Source organism: Dipodomys spectabilis, unplaced genomic scaffold, assembly GCF_019054845.1.
Source record: "Dipodomys spectabilis isolate Male_0828 unplaced genomic scaffold, ASM1905484v1 ptg000360l, whole genome shotgun sequence".
NCBI classification, from domain to species: domain Eukaryota; kingdom Metazoa; phylum Chordata; class Mammalia; order Rodentia; family Heteromyidae; genus Dipodomys; species Dipodomys spectabilis.
This window is the reverse complement of record NW_024871037.1, coordinates 2,957,634-2,971,138: the sequence shown is the minus strand read 5'-3', so window position 1 is coordinate 2,971,138 and position 13,505 is coordinate 2,957,634. Positions and strand designations below refer to the sequence as shown.

At 58.1% G+C, this 13,505-nt stretch overlaps 1 protein-coding gene across 1 annotated transcript in view; it reads left to right on the top strand.

Moving 5' to 3' along the window:
* Cacna2d2 (calcium voltage-gated channel auxiliary subunit alpha2delta 2) overlaps positions 1-13,505 on the top strand; it is an 89,036-nt gene that overhangs the window by 12,780 nt on the left and 62,751 nt on the right. Inside the window, exon 2 of the mRNA XM_042665849.1 lies at positions 3,762-3,843. Within this exon, the coding sequence (XP_042521783.1) occupies positions 3,763-3,843 (81 nt within the window). The 5' untranslated portion in view covers position 3,762. The remainder of the gene's footprint in view (positions 1-3,761; positions 3,844-13,505) is intronic.

The window sequence follows — 13,505 nt, the reverse complement described above, 5'->3', positions numbered from 1 at the left end:
AAGGTGGCTCAGTGGTAGAGCGCTTGCCTTGCATGCTCGAGGCCCTGGGTTCGATTCCTCAGCACCACATAAGCAAAAAGAAAAAAGCCGGAAGTGGCGCTGTGGCTCAAGTGGTAGAGCGCTAGCCTTGAGCTGAAGAGATGAGGGACAGCGCCCAGGCCCAGAGTTCAGGCCCCACAACTGGACCCCCCCCCCAAAAAAAAAGAAAAAAGACCTCTAACACAGCAATAGTCTGTGGTTAGGGAGGGAAACAGACCTGCAGAGGCCACGCCCCCTCTCTAGATGTGGGAGACAGACCTGGAGAGGCCACGCCCCTGAGCTAGGTGTGGGAGACAGACCTGGAGAGGCCCTGCCCGAGCTCCCTGTTGGTGACAGAGCAGGGGATGGGAGAGAGATGGCACCGGGGGCCTCCCCATCCATGCTATCCCCTCTGGCCCTGGGCTTAGGTGCAGAATGGGGTCCAAACCTTCCCCCTGTTCCTGCCCCAGCCTCTTCCCCAGTACAACGGGCTGTTCCAGCTTCCCCAGACCAACTTAAGGGCACTCCCTCCCCCCCCCCAAAATGCTCAGATCAGGCCTAGAGGAAGGGGTTCTGCCTGGGGCTTGCTCACACAGCATTACTAGCAGAAGCACTGGTCAGGCTCAGTTTGACCTTCAACGCCATCCTTCAACCACTACTGGGAAAAATCACCTTTTGCCTTTCTTCAGCCTTTCCCTGAGCACCCAGCCCTGCCTAACTGTCACTGCCCTTGTCCCAGAGCCTAAGTGGTTGATCGCTGTGTGATCCTGGACATCCTCTGTACCTCTCTGGACCTAGTCAGCCGCCAGGACTCTCCCAGTCCCCATCCAATCCATGTCACTCCCGGCTCTGGTTACTCCTCCCCTCGCTCCTCCCTTCCCCCAGTATATTGATAAGAGTAAATATTGGGCTGGACCCGGTGCCCTAATTAAAGCCCAATGACTGTTTTCTGCTCATCTGAGTGGGGAGGCGAGAGCTTGCTCCCTCCCAGCTGAGCGCCAATTAGAAGGGAAAGTTCTTTCTCAGCAGAGAAAGGGAAGGAACAGCCCCATAATTAATAACCTCATTACGGAGCAGTATTTGGGCAGGGTCCCAAGATACATGTAGAGGAGTAGACTCGGGGAGGGTAGATGTGGACTGATTCGAGCTGCTGCCAACTGTCTGTCCTCTGCCAGCTCCTGAGGGGTCTCCAGTGTCCCCAGTGACACACGGGCCGACTTCTGACCTCCAGTAAACTGCTCAGGAAAACCAGAAGCGGTGCTATGGCTCAAGTGGTAGAGAAATAGCCTTGAGCACAAAGAGGCTCAGGGGCAGCTCCCAGGCCCTGAGTTCAAGCAGGACCAGCAAGACAGAGAAAGATAGGTAGTTCTGTGGACAGAGTCGCAAATAGATCGAGTCTTATGCCTCAGTTTCTCTGCTTGTGGGTTGCTGGCAGAGGAGCTCTGTGCCTCCGTGGCTCTACCCAAGCATGACTCTGGGGTTTAAGGTGGAAGCTGTGGCTTGGCCACCTTCCCCAGGCCTGCCTCTGTCTGCTCCCTTCCTCTCGGTCCCGCCCCGGGGGTCCGGCCACCCATGCTCGTCCGTACCCTCTGAGGGGGAACCTGTGGTGTCCCCTGTCTCTGGGTTTTTGATTTGTTTAATTATAGATGAGTTTTCTGCATAATTTATTCCAAAAGCCCGGATCATACCATACAATTAAATCACCTTCCGATCGACAACTTCACCTAGGAAATTAACAACGGGCAGCAGTTTAATCTGCGCTCACCGCAGCCACGCATGGGCTCTCCCCCCCCCCCAGCCCCTCTCTTCACCTCCCATGGCCTGTGCTCAGCGCAGTCCAGCCAGGAGGCATCGGGCAGATCTGGGTACTCGGGATCCAAGTGAACAGGAGCACTGGCAGAATCTGGTCAGCTCACTTATGTCCCAGCAGGGCCGTGGATCCTGATACCTTCCCCCCTTCCACCCCCGCCTCATTCTTCCAGAGCCTCCATACCATTCTGTGGAGTGAACGTGGCTGTGCTTTGCCAGGGCTGAACTGGGCTGGGTGGGTGGACAGCTTCTCTGGCCTCCAGGAAAGAACGCCGCAGGCCTCGTTCCCTCCTGGCCTCCTTGGTGTCTGTGTGTCAGCTCCTCAGAGCCAGCCCCAGGACACCGGCCAAACCCTAAAACCCACAACATCAGAGTCCCGTCTCTGTGACAATGAAATGAATTATCCATCGTGTCCTCTTTCACTCTAGGACACATGCGCTGCCTTCGTAATTGGGTTTGATTTAGGAGCAGAATCAGTGACTTAAGGCCACCAGGCCATGAACTGGGGCCTGGGGTCTGCCTGACAGGTCTAGGATGCCAAACCAAAGGTTAGAGCCACCCCTAGATCGGGGTGGGAGTGGAGATAGAGCGCATGTGACCTGCTGGCACTCGTACCTTGTAGGTGTCTGTGTATGTCATCTGGGAAGGCTTGGCATTTTGTCCCATAGAGCAGTGAATTTGTTGAGGTCAGGGCTAGGGCGGAGCCTTGGAAGACCAGATCCTCGACCCCGCCCACTGGTCTGCCACCTACCTGCCTGACGGGATACAGTAGGTCTATGTGGCAGTCTGCTATCTCAGGATCACAGAGAGCCCCTGCCACACTGTCCACCCTCAGCCAGGGCCGAGGCGTCGGTGCCCAGTGGACAGCGGCCAGGCTGCGAAGGCCCTATTTTCTACTGTGTCTCTCCCCCTCCCGGCTGGCAGCTGGAGTCTAATTGCCCTTCTTATCCCGGCCTGCAGCCTGGCCTCCACCTGGACTCCGGGTGAGATTTTTCCCCTGTGGTGGGGAGTGAAAGCAGGAGTCAGACTGAGGCTCGGCTAGCAGCTAGCCCAAGCTAATACCTCTTTCTTTTGATGTTGATTTCTTTCCCCCATCACAGTCCTGACATTCAGCTTGGCAAATTGTAATTAGCAATCTGCCCGCCTCCCGCTCCGAGTTCCCATGCCAACCGACCTGGGCACACACGACGACACGGGCCCAGCCCTCCAGCCACAGGCCCGAGGAAGAACATGGGGTAGGGAGGCTGGGTTGGGTCTGGGTGTCATCAGCGTGAAGGAGATCCACCCAGGCTTGGGTGGATTCAGGGGCCCACTAGGCTCACAGAAGAGAGCGGAGGTGTTGTTCCCACCTGTGGGTGGGCTTGGGCCGAACATCCAGCAGAGAACATCTGTGTATATTCCAGAGGACTCTGAGGTGGAGGCTCTCCATGACCACTACTCAGATAAGGCCCTGAGAGGTAGGGATGCGCCCAGGCACACAGGGCGATTCTATGGTGAGGGCGGTGTTCCCTCCCCTTCCTCGGGCCCCATCTCACACCTCCCTCCTCCGTGTTATTCAGAAGTTCCCTTGTTCAGGGCAGCTACATCAAGGGCTGGCTCTTTACAGTGAAGAACAGCCTCCCCGTGGGCTCCTTAGAGCTATTCGACTCCCTCAGTGCGTCGACCATACACTCCTCTCTTCTCCCTGGCCGTCCGTCCATACGGGAGGAGTGCCCGAGCTACCGGGCGAGACTTCAAAGGGGGTTCAGAGGCACATTCTGGTTCCCTACCTCTGTCTCTCCTCTGGTGAAAATTGGGTTGAGCAAGCAGCTGCCCTGCTCCCCACTGGGCGGCAGGAGCCAGGAGGTGGCAACTCTAAGCAGACTCTCTCTCTCTCTCTCTCTCCCTCTCTGCCCCTTTCTCTCTCCCTCTCTCTCTTCCCCCTCCCCCCACAGGATGCAGCACTGGGCCCGGCGCTTAGAGCAAGAGATCGACGGTGTGATGAGGATCTTTGGAGGTGTCCAGCAGCTCCGTGAGGTGAGCCTGGCATGCGTGCCTTTCCTCTACACATCCTTCTCCAAGTAGGGATGGGGAGATGGGGAGAGGATGCAGAAATAAGGAGTGAGATTTGATATCCTTACGATCTCCCCAACATGATAGGGTGCCCCTAAACCTGAATCAGTGACCCCTTGGGTCTTGATTTTTCCTGTTTTGTTTTGTTTTTTTCCTGTTAGTCGTGGGGCTTGAACTCTGGGCCTGAGAGCTGTGCCTCAGTTCTTCAGCTCAAGGCAAGCACTCTACCACTTGAACCACAGTGCTACTTCTGGTTTTCTGGTGGCTCATTGGGCATAAGAGTCTCATGGACTTTCCTGTCCGGGCTGGCTTTGAACCGTAATCCTCAGATCTCAGCCTCCTGAGTAGTTAGGATGACAGGTGTGAGCCACCGGCGCCCAGCCTTGGTCTTTCCCTTTTGAGGTAACATAGGGGTCGCCAGATGGTGCTGATGACTGTTGTTGCTGGGAGAATGTTGGGGCTTTCAGCTTTCCAGATGGGTGGGCTCTGTGTTTGAGGCTGCTCCCTGCTTGGGACCAGTGTCCAGGGCATGTGTAGAAACCCAGGTCCTCTGGCTTCCAAGCCAGCAGGATAGCTGGCAGGGCCAAATGAGCCTCGGGCTAGGGCGGGGGCTCAGGGCACTTGAAAGCCCTCGTGTCTGGCAGTGCAGCAGGATGAGGGATGGAGGTGCGGGAGCGGTGATCGATCAGGCGCCAGCCGACCACATTCGTCGTGGGAGATTATGTTAATGTTTCAAATAGCAATGTGAAGAGCGGACCATCCGTCACCCCAGAAGGCTGCTAAACGTGTTGCTGTCGGGCCACGGGCTTCTGAGCTGTCGCTCTTTAACGTGGAGATTCAGAGGCTCGGGGACCTGAGCTCTTGGAGTGGCACAGGCGGGACTCAAGGGGAATCTCTCCATCGGGACGTGCGTGGGATGGAGTGGGGGGTGGGGGGTCCTCGGCAGGATCGAGTAGGGGATCAGTGAGGATTTCCTGCCCATAGGTGACGTGGAAACAGCAGAGAGTTACAATCGGGGCCCGATGGAGAGTCTAGGCCCCGGGGTTTGGTGACACCCCAGTGCATTCTTGTCATCTCTGTGGGTCAGGGCTAGGGTCAGCTCTTAGAGGGTGAGGACCTTAGATGCTGTCCTCAGTCCTTTCTTCACGCTCAGCTTCTACTGGGAAAGATGGGTGATGGTCACGCCGGTGTCACTCATGAATGTAGGACCCCTGGTGCACAGGGGGCTGGTTAGACGAGGGAGTAACACCGTGGGGCAGGGGCCCAGGTGTAGAGATCCGAACCACCACTGGCTTGCTCCGGGTTCTCCCCACAGCGGCCCGGGTCTCTGCACTTTTCATTCTTAGTTGCTGGTCTTGAATTGTAACAGCCCCCATTTCGCTCTTCCTGTGAACTCTCGATGACTCAGCCGCATGTGGCAGCCAGTGTGGCTTCCGGAGAAAGTGCCCTATGAAAAGCCGCTCTGAACAGGATTCAGTTTTTTTTTTTTTTTTTTGTTCATCATGGGACTTGAGCTTTGGGCTTGGGTGCTGTCCCTTAGCTCTTCAGCTCAAGGCTAGCGAAGGCGAGTGCTCTACCACTTGGGCCACAGCGCCGCTTCCGGTTTTCTGGTGGTTTATTGGAGATCAGAGTCTCACTGCCTTTCCTGCCGGGCTGGCTTTGAACCTTGATCCTCAGATCTCAGCTTCTTGAGTTGCTAGGATGACAGGAGTGAGCCCCTGGAGCCTGGCCTCCACTGGGCTCTTCCGCGGATGTCTCCAAGCATAGCCACACAAGTGGAGGAAGGGACGGTGGTTGCTCGGATCATGCTTCCTTCGCTCTTACCAGGTTTTATATTAGGACGTGGGATGTATGTGTTGGAGGGGCATAGGATCCTCCTTACTTTAAATTCTCAGTTCCGGGACGTCTTTCGTTTGTATTTACATGGGCAACCCAGACCCCGCGCATTTGTCCAAGAGAACAGAACAATGCAGCTCGCTCTATCTAGATGAGTGAGCTTCCGGGAGGGTGAGGACCAGAGATGAAGCGCCAGCACTGTTACCCTGGGCGAGGCCTAGACTCTGATGGTTGTCGTTTGCCCCTGGCGTGGCTGGGAAGTCAGCTTTGAGGATGAAGTGGTGAGAATGGCGGTGGATAGGCTGGTGCACATATTACCCCTACCCTCCCCCCCCCTTAGAAACCAAAGTTCTTCCATTGATCATTTCCACTCATGGAATGCACCTCCTTCCCTTGGGATGGACTTGAGTGGTTCTAGGCCCTTTAATCCATGTGCGCCTCATCCGCCCCGCCGGGACCAGACCATCACATAGCTGACTTGAGGCAGCGCCGGGGAGGGCACCCATGCTCCTGATGACCATCCAGGGCACTGGCCGTGCTCCCAGGAGGGTGAATGGGATCGGCCCCCAGTGGCGGAGAACCTGGCAGAGCCACAGGCGGGCGGAGCAGCGCAGACCTGGCCCCGCTTCTCTGCTGCCCGGGCTGCCAGCTCTCCAGTGGCTGTGTCCTGCTCTAGTTTTTTTTCTCACCTGCTTATTCAGCCTCTTCCTGCTGACAGCTCTGGGACTGCTTCTTGGCACAGGGCACCCTGCCAAGGTATGGGGATAGGGCAGGGAATGGGTAAAATGTTCTAGAGGAAGCAGGCGATCCTGTGGGAACGAGAAGGAGTTGGCCACTGGCCGGCTCGTCCACCCAACCGAGCCTCACGCCGTGTCCCCCTTACAAGAGGACCTGTGTGCCAGCCCATGTCGGCATCGAGGTCAGGAGGGTGCTCAGAGCAGAGCCCCACTGGCTGCTGGCACCATTGGGAACTGGCCAAGCTGATGACAGCCCTGGCCCTCCATGGGGCTGCCCTTCCCTCATAGCTGATCTGAGCTGCCCCTGGATGTCTGCCACTCGGTCACCAGTCATCCAGTCCCCTCCACGACTGCCTTCCCTGCCCCCTCTCATCTTTGCGGCTGCCCCACCCCCAAGAAGCCTGGAGCTTTGAGGGCTGGCAGCTGCGAGAGGCCAGGAACCGCAGATCGTGGCATTTGGGAGCGTTTTCCCGGCCCTGGCATTTTCCTCCTCCTGACCTCACCACCACCCCACGGGAGCACGGCCGGGGGCGCACCATGGCCCATTTACAGGTTGGAAACCGAGGCGTATCTCGGTAGGGTAGGGTGCCCCGTCTGTGAAGACTCCGTCTCATTGACTCATCCGACCTCCTGGGCCGGCATCGAACCCGAGCTCCCGAGGCGTCCCAGTGGTCTGACCCTGGGATTAGCCAGATGGCCTGAGCCATGCCCTCCCAGGTACCCCGGCTCGACCCCCATCCCTGGTTCCCCCCCTTGCCCCAAACAGGTCACAGAACTGTAGATCCTCAGGACCCATCCAAGTCTCTGGAATCTATCTCCACCCTCCCCCAACAGCACCATATTGTCCCCATCCTGGGGGTGAGCATATGCTGGGGCTCTGAGCTGATTTGCATAATGAGGCTGATCGGGATGAATAATTCATCAGGTTCCTGGGGGTGCGGAGGGAGGGTGTGGAGGAGGGTAGATCCTCTGCTCTCTGAAGCCTAGGTCACCAGTGGGCCGGCCAGGGGGCAAGGGGATGGTCTTGGGGTTCCTGTGAGAAGATGGAGCAGACACGAGGAATAGCTGATTGGCCCGTCGGGCATGCTGACCTCAGGATGGGTTTTTGACCACCCTGGGAGAGAAGAGACCTTCTGAGGGTGGTGAGGGAAGGCCGCCTGGCCGGACCGGGGTGAGAGTGGACACACAGGGTGGCTCTCCCCCCGGGGCCCACGGGCTACCACCGAAATGGCCTATCGCCTTACCTGTATCTGGGCCGACTCTCCTCTTGCCATGACCTTAGCCGAGTCGTGGCCCTGATTGGTCGCCTCCGCCAGCCAGTCATCCGGGAGCCTGGGCAGGCCGCCCCGAGCTGGGGCTGTGGGGCGCAGCGGGGTTGGCGGCGGGGGTGGGGGTTCGGGCGCGAAATACGTTGCCGGGTTGGGATCGCTGTCGCTTGCCTCCGTAAAAACCCACATATATTATTCTTTAATGGAAAGTTAATTGTCTTATTATTCCCTCCATATGGTCTTCTCGCTCGGCACCCAGCGGGGATGCGTGGGGCCGAGGGGGGGCTCCCGGGAGGGTGTCTGAGACGTGACGAGGCCGCCGCTCCAGTATCATTGGGTACAGAGAGGCCGGCACGTAGGAGCCTGGCCCGGTCCTGCCTAGACCTCTTGTACTCTCTCCCCCTCCCTCACTGCGCACCCCCCTTCTCCCCTTCCCCCCCCACCGCCTAGACTGCTCGTCAACTCTTTTCTTCCCTGGCCCAGGGTGCTAAAAGCCACCCTGGAATGTGGAATGCTGCCCTGAGAATTGCTGCAAAAACTGGGGTTGGAGGGGAAGTGATTGTTGCTCCCACCTTCCTCTCACCCTCCCCCCAATGTAACGTACACTCTCCGTCTCACAAGAGATTTCTCATTTGTTTTTGGAGAGTATTTTTTTTTCTAAAGCTGTTTATCCATGATGGACAACTGGATGCAGGTCTACCTACCCTTCCACATAGCACACTGGAGAGGCCTGCGGTGAGGACGGGCACCCCAGGGACCCCTGCTATAGTCTCGGCTCCCTGGCTTGTGTTGGCAACCCCCTGTGTTGGGTGCTGGCCACCTGGAGACTTCCCGCCCCAGCAGCTCCTCCAAGACCACCGAGGCCTGACTAATACCGCTGTCCTCGTCAGATTCTCCTCCCTCAGTGCCACCCCACATCCTGGGAGTGTGAGGTATCATGTTGGGACAGCCTCACGGCAGGCAGAGCAGACAGTGACTTGGAAGTCCCAGAGCAGGGCTGGGCAGAAGCTAGCAGCGATCTCTTGCTCTGGGCTCTTGGTGGGGGGCAGGGCTGGGGCAGGGCGGCTTCAGAGGTTCTGGATAATAACCTCAGCTGCCCAGGTTTCTGTGGAGTCCGTGGGCTCGGAGGGCACGAGCGTGGGAGGGCCTCTTTGAATTGGATCAGCTGGCCATGTGGGCATGGGGAGCGGGGCCTCTGGCTCTCACCCGTGCTGAGAGGTCACGGTGAGGGCATGTTCGAGGTGAGTCGTCAGGGCACGGAGGGCGGTTTGGAGAAGAGAAGCGAAGCGTGGGGTAGGTGCCGTGATCTTTGAAGGTGTGATCTGTCTGTGGTCCTCTGTTGATGTAGAATTGGAATTGAACCTAGGACCACAACCAGGCGGTGGGTGTCAGGTGGTTGGTGGTAGCAGAGAGAGAGAGAGACACGTGGACAGGAATGGTGGGGGTGGCTCTCACACACTTGGGAATCTCTGGGGTGTGTTGTCCTGCTTCTCTGAGCCTCGGTCCCCTACCTGTGATTGGGGATCTGAGCCGTCGTGGAAGATAGGAGGATATCAGAGAGGCTGGCACTAGAAAGGGCTACAGATGCCAGTCCTAGGGCTTAAACTCTGGGCCTGGGCACTGTCTCTCGAGCTGCTTCTGCTTAAGGCTAGCGCTTTACCACTTGAGCACCATTTCTGGCTTTTTCTGTGCATGTGGTACAGAGGACTTGAACCCGGGGCATCACACGCACGAAGGCGGGCACTCTACCACCAAGCTCTGATACACAGCGTGTCCTCTCTGCTCGGCTCACCCTAGGATTTTAGGGACATTTTACTAGGAAGGGCACAAAGCATCAGTCCTCCTCCTCCTTCTCCTCCTCCTCCTCCCATCCGTCGCCGGATCTGTGGCAGCCGTGGGGACGCTCGACTCAGATTCACGGAGCCCCAAGCGCTCAGCAGATGCAGAGACATAATCGGTTTTGATGGACCCTGCCGGCCCCGGGGACCGCAGGAGCAGCCTTTACCACAACCAGGCAGGAAATGGAGGCTTCATGTGGCCTCCCTCCTATCTTCTCTGAGCACGGCTGCCCTCTCCCCGTGAAGCGGAGATTTCACATGGGAGGATGTCACAGAGCCAAAGACTTACCCTTTCGGACCCAAGGGGGACCCAGCCCACTGCACGTAGAGGGAGAGCCGGAAGCAGACCCATGGGACCCGGGCCTTGTCCACCCACGGTTTTTCATGAACCAGAGATCCGACGACTGACCATCCAGGCTGGAATGCCCGTTCTCCACTCATGATGTCCAGACGAGGGGTGGTGACATGGAAGCAGAGGCGGGCCATGAACACACGCATGGCCGTGGGTGTGCCTCGCAGTGCCTACACAGCTGATGTGGACTGGGTGCTGAGGCGGTAGATGTGCGTCGGATGGATAAGCAGAAGCAGGCATTGGAGGACTGAGAGGTAACCACAAGGCCTCTCACACCGTCCCATAAGGCCATGGGAGTCACCCAGCCCCATCTGGGGAAACTGAGACCAGCGCATCAGTGTGGAACTTTGGCTCCAGCTCCCTGTAGAAGTATACCTGTGTGTCAGAACGCTAGCTAGAGCCCTCGATCGTTATTGGAGAAGAAAGAGGATTTGGGGTATGGAGAGGAGCCTGGCCGAGCAGTAGCTGCAGAGGTGCGGAAGCTACCCGGACATCAGGCCCATACTAGGGAGGCCAGGATGATCTGACGTCTTCGTCTAGGTGGGCGGCGCTGGTCTGGGTTAGAAGAGCCCTACCTAGGCCTTCCAGCTGCCCTTGTTTTCCCTTGCCCTCACTAGCCGCCTTTCTCCAGATTTTCTTGACGCCTTTCTCACTCCCCCCTCCCAGCTTTAAACCTAGACCGCCACAGCTCTCTTCCTCCAGGAAGCCCTTCCCATCCACACTGGGGCGCAGTGGTGTCTGAGGTTCCCCGCACCTGTCAGCTTCTGTGTTCCACGGGTACATGTGGGCCGCCAGAGATCTCTGGCTGCCTGGTCTCGTAATCCTATCCCACGGGGAGTGTGGAGGCCAAGGCTGGAGGACAGGATTATGCCTCCCGAGAGTCTGCCTGGACTCTGGCAGTCAGACCCGGTTCTGACCTGTGAGCGTTCCCTGACCCCCTGAGTCACAGGGAGACATAATGTCTGGCCCGTGCATCTTGTGTGTATGAGGTAGGAATGATGTGTATAGAGCAGGTGAGCATGCCTGTCTGTGTGTGTAGATGATGGTGCGGGCACCCATGCATGGCGTGAATGGGCAACTGGGTCCTCGAGGGGAGTGGTCATTTTCGCGTGCATGGCCACGTGTGAGATTGTGAGACCGGGTGAGCGCGTGTACACGGACTGATGCATGGTTCTAGCATCGCACGTGGAGAGGTGTAGGGGCGTGTAGAGGCTAGTGTGGGACCGAAGGAGGCGGGTGTGGAGAGCCACCTGTCACCCCAGCAGGTGAGAACTACTTAACGGATTCATTAGCACCGCTGAGGAGGTGTGTGTGAAGAGCACACATTCGTACTGTTTCCCCTCTGCCATGGAGCTCGCTGGCCTTGCCCTGGGTGGTTCTTATGGTCCCCAATCTGACGTTCACAGAAGCCGGGGAGTGAGGCTGGGGCGTGAGGACCCCATCCCCTCATCACAGAGGAGGAAATACGGCTGGTGAGGGGGCATTGGACAGGAGTCTCATTTCCAGGTTCAGGGCCTGCCGGTGCGGGGTGCGTCTCTACGACCTGTGGGTGCAGTCAAACTTTTCTTAGGTTGGCCGCAGTGGCACATTGGACCCCATCTTCCTGAAGGTGGGACAACAGGCTTGGGCACTGCCAAGCCCAGAGCAGGGCTGGAGTTTCCACAAGGGGTGTTGTGTAGCTCGGGACAAGCCCACTCCCACTTGGTCCCAGGAAGCCTGGGTGATGCCTCCTCTGGTCCCTAGAAAGCAAGGATCTTCTCACTCCCTGCTTCCCATCTCTCCCCACCTCTCCCTGTCGGCACAGGCCACCTTGATTGTAGCTGCCCCTGCTCGGTATGCTTTGTTTAAGCAAGGCTCCTGAGGCACTGGGCTCTGTCTGTCCCTGGGTCCTAGAATCTGGGCTTCACACTTGCTCCTGATCAGCAAGACAGACATTCCCCCCCCATCTTGGACTGCACCTCTGAGGACACCCCTTCCCTCACAGCCCCAATGCAGCACTTCGTGGCTGTGTCCTGAGACCTGGAAAGCTGAGTTAAGTAGCAGCCACCTGCCTCTCGATCAGATGTTGACGGAGCCTTCGTTATGCTCCATCTTGAGGTGTGGAATAAATTGGTGTGCGGTGAATTTATTCTTCTTAAGAGAGGGACTTTCACACTGGGGAAAAAATTTAAAAGAAAAGAACGTTTATGTAAAAGCAATTACCGTGCCAGTGATTTTTATGCATTCTCCCCCTCTCCATGGCTGCCTTTTGCATTCTGAACGTGACCGCTTCCTGGGGTGACCTGCCTCCCCGGGGGAAGCCGCCTGCCTGCTAAGAGTGGCCTCCTCCAGGAAGCATCGGGCCCGGCAGGGCTGCGGCTCTGGGAGCACGGCTAGGTGGACGACGTGTGTTCTGCACTCAGACGTCTCAGAAATGTCCTTCCCCGTGCTCCGGCCCGGTCCTCGGTCCCATCCTCCCATCCTCGGTCCCATCCTCGGGCGCATCCTTTCCAGGCTCTTGGCGGGGCCTGCTTCCCAGCCGCCTCCCAGCCCGGCTCTGCGAGGGAGGAGGCGGTGGTGGTGCGGGAGCAGGTATCCTCCCTCCCGAGAAGCCACGGGAGGAGCTGCTGACGGGCACCCTGCTTCCCCAGCCATTACTGCGCTCACACTCGATGCATTATGTAAATCGTCTCCATTGCTAACTAGTGAAAGAGTCGCTCAGGGGGAACAAGGCTTGGAGCCTTCTGGGGGGGCGGGGGGGGTGGGGGCAGAGGCAGGAAAGTGGGTCCTGAAAGCTCCAAAATATGACCCATGGGTAAAATAATGAAGTCACGATGTCCCGCTGACCCTCGGTAGACAGAGCACATCTGTGCGACAGATGCACTCAGCCGTGAAGGCAGCGGACCCGGCCCTGGCGTGCGGGCCTCTCCCCCTCCCCCCCCCACCCCTCCCGGCCCTTGCCCCTTTTCGCCATGGCAGCTTTTGTGTTTAGAAAGCCAACCGCAGAGACTCAGGATGGATGCTGATAAAAAGCCACCAGCCTCTCCTCCTCCCCTTTCCTAGCCTTGAGCGATGGACTCTACCTCCCCGTGCCTCAGTTTCTTCTTTGGTGAAGTAGGTTTGACACGTCCCGATCCCCCCCCCCCGCCCCCCCCCCCCCCGGCTGTCTCGAGGTATAAAGGGCACATGCTGCAGACAGGGGTCCGATAGATGATCTCCTCAGGGGATAATGTCTCGGGGTCGGTCAGAAGTCGACGGTGCTTGGTGCCCAGGGACGGGCCCAGATGGACGGGGCGGCATGAGGAGAGGAGCGGGGGCTCTGGGGCCCCCAGCGTCTGTTTTGCTGATTGCTCTTTTTGCTTTCAAGGAGATTAAACTATTTTTAGCCCGCACTACTGGCGCTGAGACGCCAGAGGAAGATTTTCTGGAAGCTGCCAAGTGTGGTCTTCAGCTAAACGCTGGGAGCCTCCTAGAACGTGCGGGGGGGGGGGGGGGGGCGCTGATCACGATTGAGGGGGCACTGGGGGTGGGGGTTGCCTCCAGAGGTCCTTACTGCGACCAGCCTCCCTGGACCGTGCGGCTCCAGCTCCCCAGAAAGCAGCCGTCTGACGGGCCC